Below are 23,010 nucleotides of genomic sequence, written 5' to 3' on the forward strand. Positions count from 1 at the left end.
AAATTCATGCTAATGCAAAATGTGTAATTCTATTAACTTTCAAAGTTTGTAAGAGCAATATTTAAAAATTGTCCCTACTTTTGGGTCTTTGTCTCACTTTTATATATGGCTTTGTCCAGACTTCTTTCTCTAAGAGGTTGAGAGATATACGTTGTGGTATTGGAGAGGCATTACTTGAATGCTTGTTTCCCTAGTCATTTTGTATAACAACAATTTGTTTTTGTTTGAAGTATATTGCTTTGTTCCCTTCAATACAACTGCCTTATAGTGAAAAAGTGATTCACTAAAATACAAATTGTCTTGTTCTTTCATTACAGTGCACTCATAGCCGGCCTTAGGCATAGGCCAACTAAGCAGCTGCCTAGGGCGCTGCTCTGGTAGGGGCACTTTTCCAGTATTTATTTGGTGTAGGTAGACCAGGATGGGGCACCAGGTAGTGTGGTTGGGAGCACCATGGAGCCCTTTTGCCTAGGGCGCCAATTGACCTAAGGCCGCTCCTGAGTGCACTGACCTTGTATTGATTATATTAAAAGTAAGGGGGTGGGACAGGCAAAGTCCCATCCGTATGGGGGTGCATTGTGTCTTGTTCCTTCTCAAAAACATTTACTTATCCATGCTGTTTTATAGTCTTGAGCTGTAAGAGTCATACTGCTGCAGTTTAGAGCTGAGCTTTGTGGTTACAAGGAGAAGAAATGGATCATATCATATAAGCGTTTGTAGTGAAGGAGTCTCTCTGAAAGCATCTGACTGCATGAGACATATTTGATTCTTTATAGCATCCTAAAAAGAGCATGTTTATCATTAGTTTCATGTCTGTAACATATATGCAACTTGTTTTTGAACATTTTGCTTCAGGTTCCGTTAAAGGTCAGAAACTGATTGATATTGGAACAGGCCCTTGCCTTCACCAGCTTCTGGTGGCCTGTGAATGGTTTGAGGAAATTATCGTCTCTGATTATACTGACCGTAACCGTCTTGAAATTGAAAAATGGATAAGAAATGACCCAGATTGCTTTGACTGGAGTGCAATTGGAAAATTTATTTGTGAAATTGAAGGAAACAGGTATCTTATTATGTTCCAGTTTCATTACACTGATGATGTTTGATTAATAGACTGACAGATTGAATAAGGAAGTTGTAATGTTTGTGCATGTCATGTTTTCATTCATGCCTGGATTTCAGAATTTTATAACTTTCTTATAAATTAAAGTAAGACATCCTCTTCTGCTTCACATATAAAAGAGGATAGCTGCTAGGAAACATACCATCCATCCAGGCTGCCAAGTCTTGTCCAACTTCTAGAATGAATCTAAAAACAAACACCCCTCTCCATGTTATTTTCTAAACAAGGGACACACACGCACACTATACTCCTACCAAGAGACAGAATTTAGAGTTGCCAGTCCACTGATTGCTTTGGTAGTGGGAGGAAAAAGGAATACCCCCCCCAAAAAAAAAAAACACCAGGGAGGCCATGCAAAATGGTTGAATATTTGTTTTCTAATTTCTTAAGAAGTACACTAAATCAAATTCAGTTCTTCATACATGTTTTAACTGTTAGTCAGTCACAGACTGAGCACATTCATTTCAGAAGTGCAACAAATTACTGAGGCATTGCAGTCAGGGAAAGCAGTTCACATTGTGTACCTGGAGTTTGCCAAAGCCTTTAATATCATTCTGCATTTTGTCATTATTGATAAGCTAATCAAACTAAATGTAAAGCTGTATGTTTTCCACTGGATAGCAAACTGGTTCACTGATAAACCGAGTCTTAGTGCTGAAGGTATGCACTCATCCAAATATCCTGTTGCTGTACCCCACGGTACTGTACTGGGACCACTCCTCATTTGTATCTATATCTCAGGCATCAATGTCAGTATCAAGGGCCTGTGGGTAATGATTGTAAATCGGAAGCTGTCATAAACACCACAACTGACCACCGGATTCTCTAGTGGGACCTAATGCACACTAACAAGTGATGTTTAGATAATGGCCTCAAATTAAATGCCAAGAAATGCACCATTGTGTCCTTTGGCAAGCACATAAGTAACACTCCCAACTCAGTTATTATGGACTTGGGCATTTTCATTGATAATGAACTATCCTTTGACCACCATGGTACCACTTTTATTAGGAGATCCTTTTATACAGATTAATACCATGAGTAGATCTTCTAGATGCAAGGAAGTCATCATCTCTTAGTATTCCTCCCTTAGGCCATTTATTGAGTATAATTTCCTCTTTGGTATATACTTAGGTAAGCATATAACCCAGCTTGACAGAGTGCAATGTTTCTTTGCTAAAATAATCATGGGAGTGTTCATTATGAGTGCATTAAAGTACTCTCACTCATTTCTGTGCCCTATCAACTTTTGAGAGGGGATCTATTCCTAGTCTATAGAATCTCAGAGGATCTCGTTCCAGGCTCTGATTTGTACTAGGTTGGGTGTTGTTCTGTGTACAAACTTCAGATTGTTTGTTTTAGACAAGTAACATCACCAGTAAAAGTATTCTAAACCTGTAGGGACAACGGCCCCTTAAGTCTACAATAGTTAGTACCTGGAATGATGGATGTGTTCTTTCCAACCATCTGTGTAGCCAGCCTGGTTGAAATGGGCATCCTGAGACAATGCATCAGTTGTCTCATGTTTACTCGCAACCATCTACTATTTAAACCAGCAGGCAAGTTGTGTGAGAGATGCAGTAATGTTATTGAAAGCAAAGCTTTTTCCACAAAGGCTCAACAAATAACAAGCAAATCATCAGTACCACACAAGACAACACTTAACAAAGCACCCACAACTTAGACCAGACATATAGTCCAACATATACTGAAGTTCTTAAAAGTAATGTACCCAAACCACAACGGCCTCTGAAATGTAACCTAAGAAACAAGTACCTTCATCAACCTTACAAGCACACATCACAGGTAGCACCGACCATGAAACATACATCTCAGAGTCACATTGAGTTGGTTCAAAAGCCCATAAGGTAAACATCCACACAATCTGATATCTTAGCCATGGGTGACTTCATAGTGAGATACACTGATGCACCAGTCAACAGGATGTGCACAGAGAGGGTCTCTATCAGCTGCATGTCAGGTTCCATGCTTCACCACATCACGTAAGCATTCATGCCTTTGCACCACAAGTACACATATGAGACACTCATAGTGCATATGGGTGTAAATGATTTGAGATGTAGCCCCCTGGAGTGTATGAAGAGAGACCTGGTGTAGCTCTTAAAACATGAGCCATCGGCTGCTATAAACCTAGCCTTGAGCAGCATTCTACCATCACCAAGAAGGATGCTGCAAAATAAGTAAATGTGATTTCAGCAATTGTCTAGCTTCTGGTATCTTTCAGAGTACATACAATACATATATAGCAGCCTGGGGAAAAAATGGCATACAGTCCCAACTGCTTGTCTGGGATGGTCTGCACCCCCACTCCCCCACCCCAACTTTTGTTTATTGTCTAAATCCTTGTCCATCCTCATAATGCATTTTTTAGGTAATATCTGTCCTTTAAAGCTTCCAACATAAATAGCTAGACAGGATCCGAATAACATTAAGGTATTGCTTCTTGGCATTAGGAGTCTTAAGAAATCTCTGTTCACTACAAGCACTTCTTTTTCTGGAAAACATATAGATACAACATCTCAGAGACTGGTTCACTACTATTGAAAGTGCTCCATCAGTGTAGGATTGCAATGCCTAGCACACATTCAGGCCCACCATATCAGATGAAGGTAATAAAGGTGGCAGTGTCTCCATATTCTTAAAAACACTTACTCTCCAGACTTTTAAGACAAGATATTGACCTTGAACTCCTCCATGCCTGACTTATTATCAACAAAACTCCTTTCTATAACACAGCTAACTATAGGACCCCTTCTCTAAGTCCCTCTCATTACATATCTCCTAGCTAACTAGTAGAGAGTCCCTATGTATTAAATCAAACAGCATTCTCCTAGGAAATGCCAACTACCCCTGCATTAAATCAGAGACTTCTACATCCTTAAGCATGTATGGCCAGAGATTTCTGGACTTCATCAATACAAAGGCCCTGGACCAGTTAGTTATGGACATGATCTATACCAATATGAAACAGCTTTATACCCCAGCAATTGTAACCTCCTTACTGGTCATATCAGAGCACAAGTCAATCACATTCATCATTAGGACTAAAACCTGAAGCATCTTCTAATATCTTTTATTCAGAGATTATGCAAAGGGTAACCTACTAAAACTGAATGATGACCTGGCTAATTTCAAAACTTCCTTCCATCTTGATGGACCCACCCCCACCCACAACTGCTTCTTTGGAATACTTCACTGCCAAATTCTACATGCATGTAAGTAGCTGTATAGAGGTATCTCACCATCTCAGAAATAAACAAATGTCAAATACAAAATAAACCCCTCTGGTAGAAACCAAATATAAACAGACAGTATAATGAATAAAGAAGTTTATTACATGCAAAAATAAATCTAACTCTCTAGATGCCAAAAACAGTCTTTGTAAAAAAACTAAACAGGGAACTACAGACCCTGATCAAACCAAACAAAGCCAAATATGAGGTAAAATAGTCACCCAAGTGAATGATAACTATGAAGCATTCTGTCATTAGGTTAGAAATCTCAGAAACATTGCCCAGCAGTGTGTACAGAGCTAATAACGATTAATGTCACACATTTGGAGCCAGGGAACATAGTTAGTCTCCTAGCAGACAAATGAAGCTACAACTTAACCTCCTCTCTTCTTCAGTATTCTCCACTTGCATACTTGCACCTACACTCCCTCATAACTTGCAAGATCAAGTTCTAAGGGTGTTATCTGTGGCCAAGACCACCAAGTATATGGGGAAAGATAGCAGGCTTGCTTGCCTACTGGTCATCCTGAAACATGACTTCTCTGATCCCCTACAGGAGCTGGTCAGTATCAGCCTTAAAAAAAAAATCATGCTGGATGAGTGGCGGACAGTAGTAGTTATTTACCTGCACAGAATTTGGGACTTCAGTGGAATAATATAATTATCTCATCTGTAAGGTTATGGAAAGGATCATTATGGAATTAATAAATAAGGATATAGACAACCTTGAGTCAACCCATTTCAGATCTTTCAAGAGAAGATCCTGCCTTCATAACTTGGTTGAAGCAATGGATGAGGGCAAAACAGTGCACATTACATATCCAGACATCATAAAGGTGTTTGACACTATCCCACAACAGTTAAACTATCCTTGCTAAATGCCAGTCCCTCTGTAACTCATTGGATAGAAACCAGGAAGTTAGGGTGGGTGGCTTTACCTGCTCGGAAAGACTTGTTACTGACAGTATACCCCAAGGTTCAGTTCTTGGGCCACACCACTTTGGCATTTACTTCTGGGAGGTCAAAGTTAATGTTAATGTTTGAGACTGACCAAGTTTGCAGATGACTGCAAACTTGGTGCCATCATAAACTCCTCAGAGGACACCAAGATCCTCCAAGAGAGATAGTCCTGAACAAATAGTTGGTGTCAAAACTGTGGACTAAAATGAAATGTCAAGAAGTGTATAATCATATCCTTCAGCAAGCATGATTCCTTTTGTAACTATTCCATTGACAACAAACCCCTGAAAACTGATCCCGTAGTCAGGGATATGAGAACCTCTGTTGATGAGGAACTGTGCTTTGATCACAATGAAACCACTGATGTAAGGAGGCCCTTTTTCATCACACAACTTGTACATAAAGGTTTTGTCCATGTCCAGGGGATGTAATTGTTCTACTCTACTCAGCATTTGTTAGGCCAGTCACTGAGTATAATGCTGTTTTCTTTGTGTACCTGTACAAACACTTGTCACAACTGGAATGAGCACAATACTTTCTCACTTAAAAAAAAAAACAAAATTCAAGGGCCTAAATCATAAAAACTATGATGACCATCTAAAATTCTTATCCCTCATCTCATTACCACAAAGGTTACTGGGAGGTGACCTCTGCTTCATGTATAGCACTTCAACAGACCCTGTTCTTTCAGAATTATTACACATTTACAAGTCCAGTGGTATCACAAACTCCCACTCAAGGGAACTCTATCTCTTCTACAAAATAAACAGAACCTGTTGGAGGTTAGGTATGTATCAATACAATACCACATCTATGGACCAGTCTTTCACTGCAAATATAACAAGTAGCTTTCTTCATCTATTCAAATATAATTTTATTGAGTAGATGGGTAACCTGAAATTATCCCCAGGTTTTGCACCCCACCCCTCACTGATATGGCAAATAATGTAAATGTCCCAACATATCTGTTATCGGCCTGCCTCTGGATTATCTGTATGCAAAATATAAGGACTAAAAACTACAATGTGAAGGTAAGGCTAGGCATCTTAAGATCCACGTACATCAATAACCTAGTAAACACCTACACACTTTCACGTGATCCACCATCAGTAAATAATTCAAATTGATCACTAAGATATAAAGTCAAATCTAGAAGATATGTCCAGTACCTAGATCTAGTTGGTCACACAGCTTGTCCTTATTTCCTTACTTTTTTTCTCTCTCCCAAACAAAATCTGATTAATGTACTGCAGCTAATCCACTAGTTTACCTCAATCAGTAGAGACATTTCTGAAGTAATGCAAAGCCATAGGTAGGATCATAATCTTTTCTACTGAGCATGTCGCATTAAATGATCATTTCATCTTTAGTCAACAGCTCTTATGAATACCTTAACACAGGAGCAATCCATAATTATTCCTAACTAAACTCTCCAAGTAGGGCTTAATTATAAATCCTAAATATTTCTGTGAATGGCTTCTCTGACAGAATTAGATTGCCCTCCTCCATTAGATTCATGTTCATTTTTAAATAAATTGATCTTTCTTGTGGATGTTGAGTCTTGGTACAGTGTCAAGCACATAAGGACTTCCTCCACATCCAGAATGTAACGTGCTGGGTTCCTGACCACAAAAGCACAGTTGTACATTAATAATTCTGCATGTGACAGCTTGGGTAAAGTTATCAGGTCTTAACTCATCAATGACACTCATTATGATTCTGTTGTACGACTGAAAAGAGATGGTAACACTGGGCACCTTTGTGTGATATTGCTGCTAAAAGAAAAGTACAGACTCAATAACTGATTAATTACCACCAGAACTATCATATCTTTGTAAAATACCGATATCCATCTCCTAAAATATGTCCAGATTTTACATATGTAAGAGTATAAACTAGAAATTCCACTTCAGGAAATCAAATGCCTTGTTCATGTCCAGGAGCACATTTGCTGCTGGACTAGAGCTGGTACATATTAATCACCGGGCCCCTTCTATACTTGCAATGGTGAAAGAAATTTAGGCAACACAAATGCCTGCCTGCCAGGGCCTTTATTACAGGTTTGGAATCTGTGTAAGTAATGCGACAGGCCTGAAGTTCTGGGGTTCATCTCTTGCTATCCATGGTTTGGATATCAAAGAAGTTAAGGCTTCCATACAGAAGGATAGGTGATTACTAATGTCAAACCCATGGGCCACCATCACCTTATCAAAGTCCATCAGCAGCTTATAGCGGCATAAATCCTTCCATATTATTCACAGCTTCACTTTCAACAGTTCATTTTGTGAGATTTTAGGGAAGATGTCAAGAAAATTCCTAAGAGACTTGGTAGACCTCAGTATCCAGACAGAGCTTGAGTTTTGTAATAATTCAGGAATTCATTTGAAATGGTTCTCGAGTTACAGGAGTGCGCAATCACTATCCCCAATTTTCACTGAGGAAATAAGCATCCCTGACTACCTACACCTTTTCAACCCTTTCCAGATACAAGCACAGTGATATAGCCTTAACTAGCTCTTAAATGGATGTAATTAAGCCCTTAATTTATAACTGCAGTTCCTGCTCATAAGGTATTTGTTATTCATAATATTGTTAGGGTCTTCTTGCAGACGATTGGCCTCAACTCCGAGACCAGGCTCCTTTTTGTTATCTTTGCCGTTATGTGACACGTTTTAGCTGCAGTGTTGATTGAGGGCCAGTCCATATGTTTTGCACTTAAAGGTTGAAAAACTTCTCTCCATTTGGAAGATTGACCCCTTGGGCTGAAGCTGGTTGGACTGGGATTAGTTTGGTGTTAAAGAATACAAACACCTCTGTGACAGTCATAGAAACTCATGGATCTCCCCCCTTCAGTGCTCAATTGAAAATGTATGCCTTGACAGAAAAGGCCAGTATGTCTGAACAGTGCAGAGAACATCTGATACCCTGCTTACCTTGTCTGCTGTTAAGCCAGACTGTAGTCTTCCACCTGCAAATAGGACACAAAGAGACAAGTATTAAGTGGATGACTTTTCCACCCAATAGAAGGACCTAGTTGTTCATATGATTCATTCTTTTATACTTCATAGGTTCATAGATTAGTACTAAGCTAACTGCCCTTGCGAGCCATTTTAAGCCTAGCCTATCATCCCTTCTGAGACTCAAACCCTGCACCTTGTGTTTGTAAAGAAAACACCTTAACCATTAGGCCACCCTCCCTACCCAATCACACATGATGGCTTTCAAACCATGGCTGCCATGCCAAAATACTCACAGTATCAATGTCAAAGCAGTGACGGATCTAGTATCCTACAGTTTTACTGCTGGATACTCTCCAAAGCCTTGTTACCAGTGGAAAGTTCACAAGATGCACAATTTTCTTATGTGTACAGTCATTTGACTTCATATACTGCACTTGCACAATTGCACACAGTATCACTATAGGGTTACCACCTCTTGAAGTGGGCAAAGTGGGACTTTTGTGCAAATTAAGATTTAGCAGGACAAACTACACCTGCAGCTCATTCAAAGGACTAGACTTTCAAAACAGTACATTTTTGTAGAATGCATTTCCAGTTGTTTACTAAAAGTCTGACTGGGCCATAAATAGCCCCCTTTTCAGCAGAGGCCCTGGGAGAAAAGCTCCATCATTCTTATACACATTAATCTGATTTGTTTATGCGGTTTCCTTAACAATTGGGCATTTCAAATTCAAAATAATGACTTTATGCAACTATTGAAGGAAATGTCACATTTTTGTCCTAGAAGTCAGTTTGCCATTTTGCCATTTTCACAGGAAACAACTTGCCCAGAGAGGGAGCGTCCTGCATAAAATAGAACACGTGATAGCACTTTGTTACTGCCATTACTGATATAGTGCACATTGGCAGCCTACTCTACAATACAATTGTCTGTACTGCATAATCACCATTCCTTCATACACTACCAGTCATTCTGTGTGGATCAAAATTCTTTTCACTACAACACTTGTGTCGGGGAGATGTTAATCACAAGGGTACCACCCTCTTTAGGCTATACTACTGATATTATACAACATCACATTCTTATGACTGTACTTGAGAGTGCATCTATGCTCCAATATGCATACTATTTCTGATCATACAGTGTTGTGCTCTGCTTCCTTTTCATTGTCACTCTATGCTACAAAGGTTGTGTGCTTCCTCAGCTAATATGGCACATTATGTCTAATACTGTTTTTTTTTTTTTAAGGACATGCACAACAGAGGCATCCCACACCACTACACAACCACTTATAAGCCACTTGTCCCAATTTTGGCAAGATAACAAAGATACCCTTTATTAAATTCTAAAAACCTCTGCCCAACTACATTCTGTCCCACAGGTGTCTCAGTAGTGTGCACAACCATAACCATATTCCCTTAACCATATTCAAAAGTCCAACAAAAAAACCTGAAGCAACTGCCTGCATACAAGAATATGGAGAGCGGAACTCTGTACAAACCAGTAAAAGCTACTGCAAGTCCTACTTTTATCAGACTGAGCACTGTAGGTCTATTGCAATCTCTCAGAGATGCTCCTACTGGTTCTTCTGCTGGGCACACTACTGGACCCATTTCTCCCCTTTTCCTCCCATTTATTGCAACAAATATATAAGGTTTTCCAAAGTCTTGCATTTTATATTCTTATACTTTATTCTCCTATTTACTGTAACAGTTTCCCAAAGCTTTGCATGTATTTTATATTCTACCTCCCTGATGCTCTATTAAATCTGTTTTAAAGTTCACATAAACAGAACTTTAGGTATTGAGCTGGACTAGCTGGTTGATCTCACACAGCTTTCTCCAAGTCCTGGTTCGACCTGCTCAGTTCACCCTTGCTTCGCTCGGGCTCACTCCACTCCCCAACCCTACTCCCATTTCCACCCACCCCCCCACTTGCCTCAAAACCTATACTCACTTTAACGACACCCCCACAACCACTCAATTTCCTCCTCCTAACCAATCCTAGCTATCCAATCACTCAAAACTACCTCCTCTACCCTATTAGTGTAATCAACTCAACTACTCACTTTTCACTCTACATGCAACATTACTCATCCTACTTAACTCTCTCTTTCCTAGTCCACCTATCACTCCCGCTATCTCACTCAACCACTACAATCCACTAAGCTCTAAACTTCTCAGCCCCCTCACTGTTTACTCACTTTAAAACTCATGCATAAATTTAACATGTCTCCCTCCCTCTTACCTGACAAAACCTAATCCCAAACATCTCCTACAACCCCCTTACCACAATATACAAACCCTCCTTTTCAAGCCACCTGCTGGCCGGTGATATTCATCCCAGCCCTGACCCACCCTCCAACCCAACCACAGGTACCCATACTCACCACTCTAACACTTCCATTCTTCCTCCTCACCCCCCATACCCCCCTACCCAAACTCCTCAGCCTTATGCCCCAAAACCTTGAAAAAAAACTCTCCCATCAACATTCAAAGCATTACTTACAAAGTTACTTCTTTCCATGCTTCTCTCTCTCTACAACCCCGACATTCTCACGCTGTCAGAACATGGTTACAACCCCATATTACAGACTGAAATCCTCCCACCTGGTTACATCCTCCATCTTGATCGACACAAGAAACAAGGTGGTGGTGTAGCTATCGTATACTCTGACAAACTCTCTCTATCCTCTACCTACATCTCCTCAATTTCCATCCAGCTGAAATTCTCATTGCCAACTGTAAATTAAATAATCACAAAAACCTAGCCATAGTAGTAATTTATATCCCACCTGGCAACATCCCTACCCTCACACACACTGCTGGGCATCTCAAAATATCGCTTATGAGACTATCATCCTAGGTGATGTCAAATTTGACTGAACTCACTTAATTCCTACTCTCCCAAAACTAGCATCAATATCTTTGGATTCTCTCAACTCATCGCCTCTCCCACCTGCATCAATAAGCAGCACTACCCTTGACTAGATCCTCACCTCTAACCCAAAACTGTACCACAGTGCAACCACCGACTCCTTCAGTGACCACCTTCCTACCCGTGTGTTATGACACTCATCTCTATCTGCTAAAACCTCACCAATACAAGGATAGCAGTAATCTCTAATTTCTGCCCAGATATGATCAATAATCTCTTCTCAATTAAATGGTCCTTTCTCTAGGTCCTCCTCCTCAATGAGGCCATCTCCAAATTGTACACCTTCCTGAATATCAAACTCCTTAGCCCTCACAAGAAAAATAAAAGCAAGCTTTGCTCCATGGTTAACCCAATCCACCCATAAGCTAATGCTTAAACAAGACAGCATCTGGACAACCTGGAAAAAAAACTCCAGTCACCATCTCCAAACCTATAGAAAACTTGGCAACCTAACCAAGAAACAAGTAGATCTGGACAAAAAATAGTATCAAACACTAGATAACCCCTACTCAAACATGAAAAAGTCTTGGAATAATAAACTTACATCCAGGCAACCCTTCTACCCTCAACCCCCTGTCCTAACAGCTCACAACAGCCAGCCTCCAATTCCTTCAACTCTATAAAAAGTTACCTAAACCTGACACCTCCCTCTCCACCTTCTAATCCCCTTCCTTCTACCAATTCCATCTAGTTTAGTCTTCAACGTGTCCCTACTGCATGCATCAAATCTCTTCTTACCAAAATGAAAACCTGCTCCCCCCGCTGACAACTTACCTCCTCTATTCCTTAAAAACCTGCAGCTAACTCTGCTGCATATCCAGTCTGTGCATTAAACAAAAGTCTATTCAAGAGAACACTGTCCCTAACATCTGGAAAAAAATGTTATGTCTTATTCCTCCACAAAGGTGGCAATTCAACTGAACCAACTAACTACAGACACCATACTACCCCCCGTATCCAAAATTCTAGAAAAATGCATTCATAAACAGCTTCTCAAATGCATCCTACAAGGCAACATGACAACTCCCACCAGACACTGTTTCCTTCCTCACCACAGCACCTCTACAGCTCTCATTTCATTTACACAGAATATCACAAAGCCCGGCATAATAAACTAGTATCATGCCTCTTCCTTAACCTATCTAAAGCCTTCAACACTGTTTCCCATACCCTACTGCTCTCCAAACTTTCTTCCCCTAACTTTTCCTCTTCTACTATACTATGGTTCTCCAGTTATGTCTCCAACAGATTGCAATCCATCAAATGGCTTTCTGCCTCCTCCCCCCTCCTCCCAATCCAAACAGGTGTCCCCCCAAGGATCAATCCTTGGACTCCTTTTTAATTTCTTTACAAATAACCTACACTTCTGTCCAAACTCACCAATACAACATGCAGACTACTCCATCTTGTGCTCTGATGACCTTCCCGCCTCCTTGCTCTTACTCAAGATTCCCTCCTTTCAGTCAAGAATCATCTGTTATTTTTGGAAAAGATCTGTTTGGAGACTTACAAACATATTTCAATACCACATTAGTAACTAGAACAGCGTGGATACATTTTTTGGCATTAGGTGGAGATGCTCGTGTTTTTGCCTGTTTTCCTCCTTCCCAGACTGGAAGAACTGCCCTGAGCTCAGAGCATAGCTCAAAGGACAGATGTTCTTTCTGGAAGCCAGACTGTGGTGTTTAAAACTGTGACTGCAGCTCAAAAAAATCTACTCTTGCAGTTTACAGTTTTAGACAGAAACACTTTTCCTTTCAAATTGAGGAACTGAGGAACCTGGTTAGGATTCACTTTTAGTTTTTTTCTGGAATATCTAATCTATTTAACAGATTTTTGATTTATTTGAGTTATTCCATTAATGTAGCTGTATTGGCCTTATAAAACCCTTTATGATCAGGATAAGATGGATTTTAGTCTGCGACGGGCTGACTATGAAACTTGTAACAGGGATCCACCACCCAACACCCTAGTCAAGAATTCATTCTTTCTTTGTGATATAATCTTAGAAATGAGAAACTTTTTTTCCTTTCTCTTGAGCCTGCTTCTACTCCAGCCATTTGTTTCCTGAAAGATCTTTCTAGTAGCTATTATGTTAGTTATGAAAATTTTAGACCTTCAGATTCATCTGTTTAAGGGGCCTTATTTCATTTATTTGAAAATATATATTTTTGGCTACTGTAGTATAACATTTAGTGGTAAATAACTTCTGTCATGTTTTGTTGTTTATGTTTGGTTATAAGTTAATGTTAGCACATTCTAGTTATATATATGGTGTACTCTCTCTCTCTCTCTCTCTCTATATATATATATATATATGTATTCTGCCAAATTTTACCATATTTGAGAACATTTTTAGGCAAAATATTTAATAGTGTTCTTAGGCTATTAGGGGCCATGAAGTGACTTTTATTTATTACAACTGTTTAGTATTGCACTTTTTTCTTAACCAAATTTTTGAGTTAAGCTTACTGTTCATTATACAGAAGTATTAAGGCTATTTTTGACTTAATGTAATGACCTTAAACAGTGTTACGTTGATGTCCTTAGTTTGTGATGTCATCAATATGTGGCAGCTACCTTATTAATATAGGATGTTCAAAATTTTGTTCAGATGTTACTGATGAAGATAGTGTCAGCATCAAAACTGGTTTAATGACCTTGTTCCTGTATTATGAAATGGAATAATAAAGGATTTGCATCACCTTACTTCCAGTTTGTTTTTGCCTGAATGTGCTGAGCTGTTTGTTGTTAACCTGATTGTTCTAGGCTTTCACATTTTCTGGTTTGTTTTTTAGGCCGTGTAACCTTTTGCGTTTCTGGATTATATATCCAATCATGCCTTTTGCCTTGTATTTGAGAAGAGAAATGGTTTGCTGCATCGTGATGCTGATGTGTGCTGGCAGGCTTCTTATTGAATTATTGGCACTTGTAACACTGAGTGTCAACACACTGAAAAAGGGCTACAAATTGAGAAGAAGTGTGAATATTGAACACTGCTTTTCTAATCTTATTTTTTTGGGGGGTAAGCCCCATACACCTCCCAAAAATTATATATGCCAGCTCTATGATTGCCATACCACGGAGAAAAGGGAATTTTCTTATAAATGGACATTTTGAACTTGATACAGATCAGTCCATTTTTCTACCATTCAGTCTCAGTATTTCTGGACTCACACATGTCACTCCCAACATCTGAATGGTTCCCATGCTGGCTGCTTAAGTTGTACCTCGTACAAGTGAAAGATCAAGATGACTCTGGTTATCTTGATACCTTTATGATGGAACATGAAATCAGTATGAAAATAAACTCCTTGTATTTACTGCTGCCTCTTGTACTTCATAATGTGTCTGCAGAATCTTAGATTTATTGTATACTTTCATGGAACAGTACAGGCTAGTTCAGCCATTTCACAGCTGATTTTTTATTTATTTATTTTTTTGTGGGGGGGGAGCTGCATTTCTGGCCATCTTCTCTTGAGCATTTCTTGGTTTTTACCTCTTTGCTGCTTTCTGAGGCTCCTTACTGACTCATTTGGAACCTGTATCAGTTATTAGGTCTAGAAATCATGTCAAAATAAGATTATATGTGAATATTCACTATATCTGCAGATCTTTAAGATAAAGGCAATGCTGCTGTTTTGGCCCAGAGTTATAATTTATCTCTCTGGGTACCTTGACATTAATGTTGTGATATCGATCTGCCATGATTTCTTTAGAAACTTTGCACCATCTGAAGTTGCTGCAGACTAAAGAGAAGAATGAAGGGGCTTTACTCACTCGGCTTTCTCTCTAGGGTGAAGCAGAGTGCTTGCTCAGTACTAAAATGGTACATAGATTTATCAGACAGACATAAATGTGCATGTGTGTCTGTTCAGTGGAGATGGACTATATGGAGGATTGCAGTACTTGTGGATTTGAACATCAGACCAGCTCCACCCCCCAGTGCATGCCCTCGACATGAATGCCATGTGGGTATGCACATGGAGTTAGGTCTTAATAATCTATGTAAAGGTTAAACTCAGATGAATGTGCAACAGTGGTGTTAATGAGTTCCACAGAGCTTTGCAGCCTCAGACCCTAGTGGATAAGGAACACCAATCAAACTGAATGACTGTAAACAGTCTAAGAGGTGTAGGGACGCTATAAGAGAGTCACCATACCAATGAAGATAAATCCAACCCACTGACTTTGGTACCAATTCACAAGTTAAAAAACTGATTGTTAAGAAGGACTTCTTTAAAAATGTGCCCCTCTTAAGCTTTCTCCAGCATCGTTCAGCTGCACATGTTCCTTTTGTACCATATAGCAATGCATGTATTTAGAAAGTGTGGGACTTAAGAAGAAGTCTGCCACAGAAAGGCTTCTTTCTGAAAATGGTTCATTTAGAGGAGCCTCCTGTTTAAGATGTGGAAAAGAGCTAAGAATTGTGATGCTCAGCTTACTTCTTAGCTCAGGAAAAAGGGGTTTGTAAACATGGGCTCTGCCCCCCAAAACATAGATACTGATGTTTTTTACTGGGTGCTGATCCACACTAAAAGGAGATCCCTACGTAACAACTGCTTTTGATGATACACAGACATGGTGGGCACTCACATTTCAGAATGCTATTATCATATCACAAAGTGTCTGTTATTTTTATAAGACATTCTCCCTACCTGTCCAGCCAGTAGAGTAAAACCCTCTGTGTACTCCTTTAGTGTGCTGCTTCACTTTAACAAACACTTGCACATCAGCTATTCTGTCATATAACTTTATGAAAGGAGCCCTCAGTAATAAAGGTGATTTGGGGGTGGGAAGTTGTAGAGAGAGTTCAGATCAAAGTTTGTGACCCTTGATTAGTCAGTGTCCTTCTCAGTGTCCATGCAAGAGATGCTTATTCTCTCTCCTTTTTCATCATTTTTATCATCGCAGAAAACATCACATTAATAATTTGATGCCATCTTCTATCTCTTCACTTGGAAGAGATTCAGGTGTTATCTTGCTTCTATTTGCCTTTAGCCTTCACTAAGATTCAGAATTTGGTTTTGTAGTTTCCATTTTTTTTCCGAAGTGGTAGTAAAGCTGTCATTAGATGTCTAGCCATTCCTTTCCATGCTGACCATCCAGTCATAGGACTGTTAGTGCCATGGGGTGTTCGGTTACCTTTTTATCCCAATATTATACTCTTTGTGCATTTCAATCACTCTTAATATGTTGGATAGCCACGTGTTGAACCACCTCATTAATAAATTTCACCTGTGCTCTGTACTGGTCACAATTCATGTTATAGGATGCAAAGATCATTTATTTTATTTTATTTTGTATTTTTGCTGTTTTTCTGTTCCCTGGCTGCCAACCAATGTCTGGTTTCTGATGTTATACCCATATTTCCCTATGAGGTAAAATAGCCACTAGGGGATTTGTTTATACCTTAACCCTAACCTTCCATACCTGCTTCATTAAGCTCTCAAGGAGTGACATGCAATGGTCATAGTTTGTTCAGTGTCACTTATGCAGATGATGTAGCTCCTCACCAAGCCTGCCTCTCCTTTGTGAGAGGATGGATCTTGTATGTGTTTGATCTCCACAGGGGGTTCTGTGATGACAGATGCACCCTCAAGACTTGATCCCTTGCCATCCTTCTGGGGGAGATGAGCAGGCAACACCACCTCCTTTCTGTTTGTTTTTGGCAGATTCCACCAGTGCCTGAACTCTTACCTGACCCAAGGTCATCTTCAAATCCAGAGGGTTATGGCTTGATCATTCTCTGAACTTCCATTTCCATACAGACAGACTGAGAGTAAAGATAAACTCCATCTTCTGGACAAACAAGATCTGTTTTCTATCTTACCAACCAGAACAACCATTACCAAAGGAGTTTTCCTTTCTCAGCTGGAATATGGAACATCTATTTTCACATCCAGCTGCATGAAAAATAGCACAATTCCCTAGACAATCTCAAATGGTGACTGTTAATTCATTACAAACTCACCCTTGCATGAGTATCACTGTATCACCCTCAAAGCAAAATGGCTACCCATAAAACAAAGATCTGACTTACTGCTTAGGATCTCAACTCCTCAAATTACTCAGACTCCACACGTTTCATCCCCTTATGTTATATAATGTACATTTCATTCTGCGTGTTTGTTAGAATGCACATATAGTTTTTCAACTAATCTGAACTACTCTGTTATTGCTTACATTTCTGCCTTTTTGTTTGTGGTATATTTTAGGATGAGCTTGAAATTGGTCAGTGCTGATTAGTGCACTACCCCAATAAACAAATAGTCAGTGATCCATTTCTGTATGTTATGGGGCCAGGAGAAATACTTCATTATTACATCTACTTGTGTTCTGTCCAGGGTGGAAGTGGAAAATCACACTAATATTTCCTAATTTTATTGACAGAAAATTTTCTGTGCCATGAAGTATATGGTCTCAGAAACCCTATCATCTCATATTAATGTAATGTATCTAAAAAAAAAAAAAAAAAAAACTAAAAAACTGTGACTGTCGCAACATAATTATTTTTGCACAGTGTTAACGACAGTGGTTTTACATATATATATATGTAATTTCTCTTCCAAAGGTAGTTTCACTTCACTTCATCAGTTTTTATCAAGGTAAATAATTAAAAAAAGCTGAGAGAAATAAACATATTTACAAACTTTAAGTACAGCAAACACAAAAACACAATAAAAGAATAAAAATAACAAAGAATGATACACAATCAGCTCAGAGTATTTGTATATTAATAACCCATGTTTGCTTGGCATCAGGCAAACACCTTGATACTTTGGAATGCAGTAATTTCGTTCTCTATTCTCGTTACTCAATATTCTCACTTTGGTGGTCCCCTGCTGTAGTAGACTTTTATTGCATATTACATTATTCCATATCCAGGAGTGAGTAAAACTGTGCAGTAGTCACTGAATCTGAATTTATCACTAATAAAATGATGGGACCACCTAATTAGAAGTACATTTTATCATGTAACCTTTGGCTTATTTTGTTCAGGCTTTGCTAAAATTATTCCTTATACCACAATATCCATCTAAATGTAAACCCATTCCAAAATATTTTTTAAATTTCTTTTTTCTTTCTTTCGCATTTTCTGGATATTGCTTTTTAGCAGTTCACACTTTAGCTTTACCATTGTCTATTTAGTATTTTTGAGTTCTAATGTTTGTCATAAACTACAAGCATTAATGACTTAATCTTTACTTCCTTAATTTTTTTTTCTAATAACAACTGAAACTCCTGTTTATAAGCATTAATCTTCTGGCTAGGTGAAAATGTATGTTACCACATGGCTCAAGCATCTGTGCCATATAATCCCAGCATCCTGGATCAGAGGGAACCTCCTTTGTAACCTTACTGGAATTGAGACAAATGTGTGCAAGCACCTCCAAATAAGCATTCTGAATTTCATAGATTTAGTTGCATATCTTGATATAAATTGTTTTGGCTCGCTTAGCTTTTAGTGTTTGTCTTTGGGAATATCTTTGACACAACTTTTTTTTTATTTATAGTTTCATAGGTATTTACTAGGCTAATGACCACAAGGGCCTTTTTAAGCCTAGCCATGCATCCCAAATCTCTGACAAGTGCTGATACCCTTGATAAGTGTAAACAGGGGCTTGGAAGATGAAACATTTACAAACAGGACCCTGGGAGATGAACCATTTACAAGTTGCTTGAGTCCATTAGAGACAGAGGTGCTAAGCCAGGGATGAATTTCTTGTTACCCATCCAATTGTCTGAGTTACACTTGAACTGGGTTAGGGAGGAACTCTACTTTACATGGATAGGGAGCCTGTTACTGAGATGGGATAGTCTCTAGGATACATACCTGTCTCTCCAGCAGGTCCTATTTATATCACAGGCAAGGTGTAAGACTTCAGATTGGGTAATTCTGGTGTTTGCTTTGTGGATTTGTAGGAGGTACATCAGAGTGGGGTCTGAAAGTTGCTTGTGTGCTAGGCACAGATCTTCCCTCAACAATCTGTAGGAGTCAGAATACAGGGATAGGGCACTTACACACTGCATTCTTTTAGTGAGAAACCTCTGTGGACATTCCATTTGTTGGATATGCCTGGTTAGGTACATACCAAAGGGGCACTGTACTCAATGATAGGTCGATGAATGCTAAATAGAATGGAGCAATGACTTCTTTAGACCAAGATGCCATACCTCTTTTTATAAGTTGCTCAGCACAGAATGATTTCCTCACTACTGTAGAGGCATGATGGTCAAAGGCTACACTACTGTCTGTGTGTGCCTAAGTCCCTGATTACTCGGTCAACTCTAAGGGGTTTGTTATCAATATGATAGTTACCAGGGGTGGTTGACTTTCTGAAGGGTGCTATTATGCATTTCATGGCATTTAGTTTTAGTCCATGGCTCTAACACCAGCTGTTTGTCTGTGTCAGCCCATCCTGGAGAACATTTATGTTGGTGTGAGATTCAATGAAAGCTTCTAATTTGCAATTATCTGCAAGTTAATCAGCCAGAGACCATTGACATTGGCCTTGACTTCAGAGGAGTAAATGCCAAAAAGGAGTGGTCCAAAGACTGATCCCTGAGAGAGTCCACTTGTGACTGGCCTCTTTGTAGAGGTGGACTCTCCAATTTTTACTCCCTGGGTCCTGTCTGTGAGCCAGTTGGCTATCCACTGAGTGACATGCAGCTTTGTATCTAACCTCTTACATTTGTCAACAATGCCTGAGTGGGGAATTGTGCCAAATGCCTTGGCCAGGTTAAGATAGGCAGTGTGAACCATGTTTCCCTCATCCATTGCTTAGGTGACTTTCTCAAAGAAGTCCACCAGGTTGAGTAGGCATGATCTGCCCTTCATGAAATTAAACTGGGTTGGGTCCAGTGTCTGGAGGTTTACTACATCATTATTTATCATTTCCATGATAATTCTTTCCCTGGTTTTGCATGTAAGACTAGTGAGACTTATGGGTCTGTAGATGGCCCACCTTTGTGGAGAAGGATGACTGTTGCTGTTCTTCATTCATGAGGCATGAAGTTTGCTTGGAGGCCACAGTTAATAGAAATTCCAGAGGGCTGGATAAGGTCATGTTTCATGCTATTTAGAAGACATTATGGACATTGTCTGGGTCTTAGCCTTAGAGAGAGCAATAAGGACCTGTTCCCTAGTGATAGCAGGGGTGTTAAATGATGGTATTTCCTGAGGGAAGGTTGAGGGGGAGACAGGGGTAAAGTTGGAGCTGAATTTGTCAGACAGTAGGTTTGCTATATTTTCTTGCTGTGTATAGGTGGCTCCATTTACAGTGAACTCTGCACACAACAGTGTATTGCCTTTGAGGCTGCAGACATAGCTAAAGAATGTCTTGTGGTTGTCCTTGGTCTGGGTGGCCAAATTTACCTCAAATGTGACTTTGGTAGATTTTGTCCTCTGAGTTGTTTGCTTAGTTTGAGAGTGCTTTTATCCTGCTGGATACTACAACTCCTAATTTCTGTCATGATTTTCTTCCTTCTCTTATACAGCCTATTGATTGTACGATTCCACAAGGGTGGATTATTTTTGAGCTAGTTCTGAACTTCTTTCTAGTGGGTATAGCTGCTTCTATGCAACTTTACTGGAAAAGCTCAGCCAGACTCTGCCGAAACGTGCTGTAAGGGAGAGGTTAGTTGTTTACCTTTCAAATCTCTCAGGGCTGTAAATGCTATATTTAACTGGTAGATCACCTTTTGTCTCCATCAGTAATGAAATCAATTTAGGGAATATTATTCCCAATAATCCAAAATTTCTTGTGGTTTTCAACATCCCTTCAAATTCCAAATATAGGTAGCTATTGAAGCCATACATTTGTCTAGTCTGATTTCATGTATCCCACATTTCACCATATCTTATCTGTTCCTAGTATATTAGCCTAGACTTTCTATCTTTCCAGAGCCAAAAAACAAAAGGAGAATAGTGCCAAAATAATCATCATGAACCAATCCAGCAAAATACAGCACAATAAAGGGAAAACCACTCCGAATAGCTTAGTGCATGTAACTCAGCTTTATTCCACAAAAGACATAAATGCTCAACGAAGTCACTGCGTTTTCGCCTATCCAAATAGTTAGACTTCATCAGATGCAATAAAACAATTGTGCACTTTCCCTTAAGAACTTAAATCGTCATCAATTAATTAAAAATATGCAAAATAGACCCTAATAAATATTCATGAAATGAAGTGGAAAATACACCCAAAAATATATAGAAAAACATATTTTAAAATACTGTTCTTAAAAATACCTTTCTAAAACATTAATAAATAACAGAATCTGTTAAAGAACAATAATATTATCTTATAAAAAGTATGAAATGTGTGTTAAAACAAATTACCATTAATACCTGCTCAATGAGCTCCATCTAATGTCCACAGTTTTTATTGCAATTAGATACACTTTGTTCATCTCAAAATCCACTATATGTCACATCCTATGAAAATATATTAATAAAAATAACAATAAAGGATGAATAATGCAGAAAATGTGCAGTTAATAATGTCCCATACAAAAATATATGTATAAAATAATAGATGTATAAAAATTGTAAAATATTGTAAAATATATTCACTTATAACTTAGCTGCTCTGAGTTTAAGAAGTGGGACTAATGAAATATTATCATTCAGACCAGGGAATGAGTTTGCTTGAAGTGTGACCTGACACCAAAGCTCCCTATATTTGATTTTTGTTTCCCATGGTCCTCCATTTACATCTTTTTTAATTTCCTCTAAAACAAAAAATAGAAACCTTGCATTTGAGCAATTCGGGGAATGGACATAATACTGGTGTTGAAGAACAACTTGTTGGTGATTCCAATGGACTCTGGCAAAATAGAAGTGACTGTACTAATTCCAATGCTGATAATGACAATTCTGAATTGAAGGACTGGTTTGGTTGCAGTTTTTCACATAAATTTAAATTGAATGGTAATAAAAGTAAAAATGACCAACAAATTGACTCTTACGATAATGGTGTTTAAAAATTGTCAGACCTAATGTTTAAATACAGAATGTTGGAGATTGAAAATGCATATCTGAAGGAATGTATTGATTTGGGCATTGTCCCAAATGGTTTAAGGTTGTTGTGGAAATATCCTAATAATGTTAAGGCAGGTTCAATGCTTCATGATGAACTTACTGACATTTTTAATTGTTGTGGAATAGAGATATTAAGAGCAATAATGATGGAAAATGACAGAATTAAGACTGTTTTGTTTAAAGAAATTGATGAGTCAAATTACATTATTATTAATGATCTTTTGTTCACAGTTACTGCTGAAAGGGAAAATACACAAATATTAGAAAAAGGGTGGATGAAAAAAGTGAAGGTTTAATTAATAGAAAAATAAGGAAACTTGAAAGGGACTTGGCTGAATATAAGGAAAAAAGGAGTAACCCTAAACCAAAACAAACGAATAAAACCCCCTATTTTCACTCTTTTGAGACTGATAACCATCAAGAAGGGGAAAAAGGGTTCAACAGTGCCACTTATGAGGTGAATATTGGGGATGGTGTAGGGAATTTGGTGGACCCTTTAGAATATCCACATCTTTGGAGGTCAGAATGATTAAAAAAACAGAACCCACTCTTCTACAATCAGAACTGGAGAGGGAGGTTTTAATTTTGCCTGAGAACACTAACATTATTTCTGAGAGTTCTGAGATTACAAAGGAAGGCTTTAAATTTACATGTAGCAATTTCAATATTTATAACTATAGTTGCTTAGAATTGACAACTGACTATTTTAGTTTGTTATCCAAAGG

The 23,010-nt window shown here is 38.7% G+C and overlaps 1 protein-coding gene across 1 annotated transcript in view; it reads left to right on the top strand.

Moving 5' to 3' along the window:
• Positions 1-849: 849 nt before the first annotated feature.
• LOC122808097 (nicotinamide N-methyltransferase-like) overlaps positions 850-23,010 on the top strand; it is a gene marked incomplete at its 5' end in the record, with an annotated part of 57,029 nt that continues 34,868 nt past the window's right edge. The window contains 1 exon segment of the mRNA XM_044079069.1: positions 850-1,063. Within this exon segment, the coding sequence (XP_043935004.1) occupies positions 850-1,063 (214 nt within the window).

This window comes from Protopterus annectens, chromosome 8.part0, assembly GCF_019279795.1.
Source record: "Protopterus annectens isolate FY-2018-M chromosome 8.part0, PAN1.0, whole genome shotgun sequence".
NCBI lineage: Eukaryota > Metazoa > Chordata > Ceratodontiformes > Protopteridae > Protopterus > Protopterus annectens.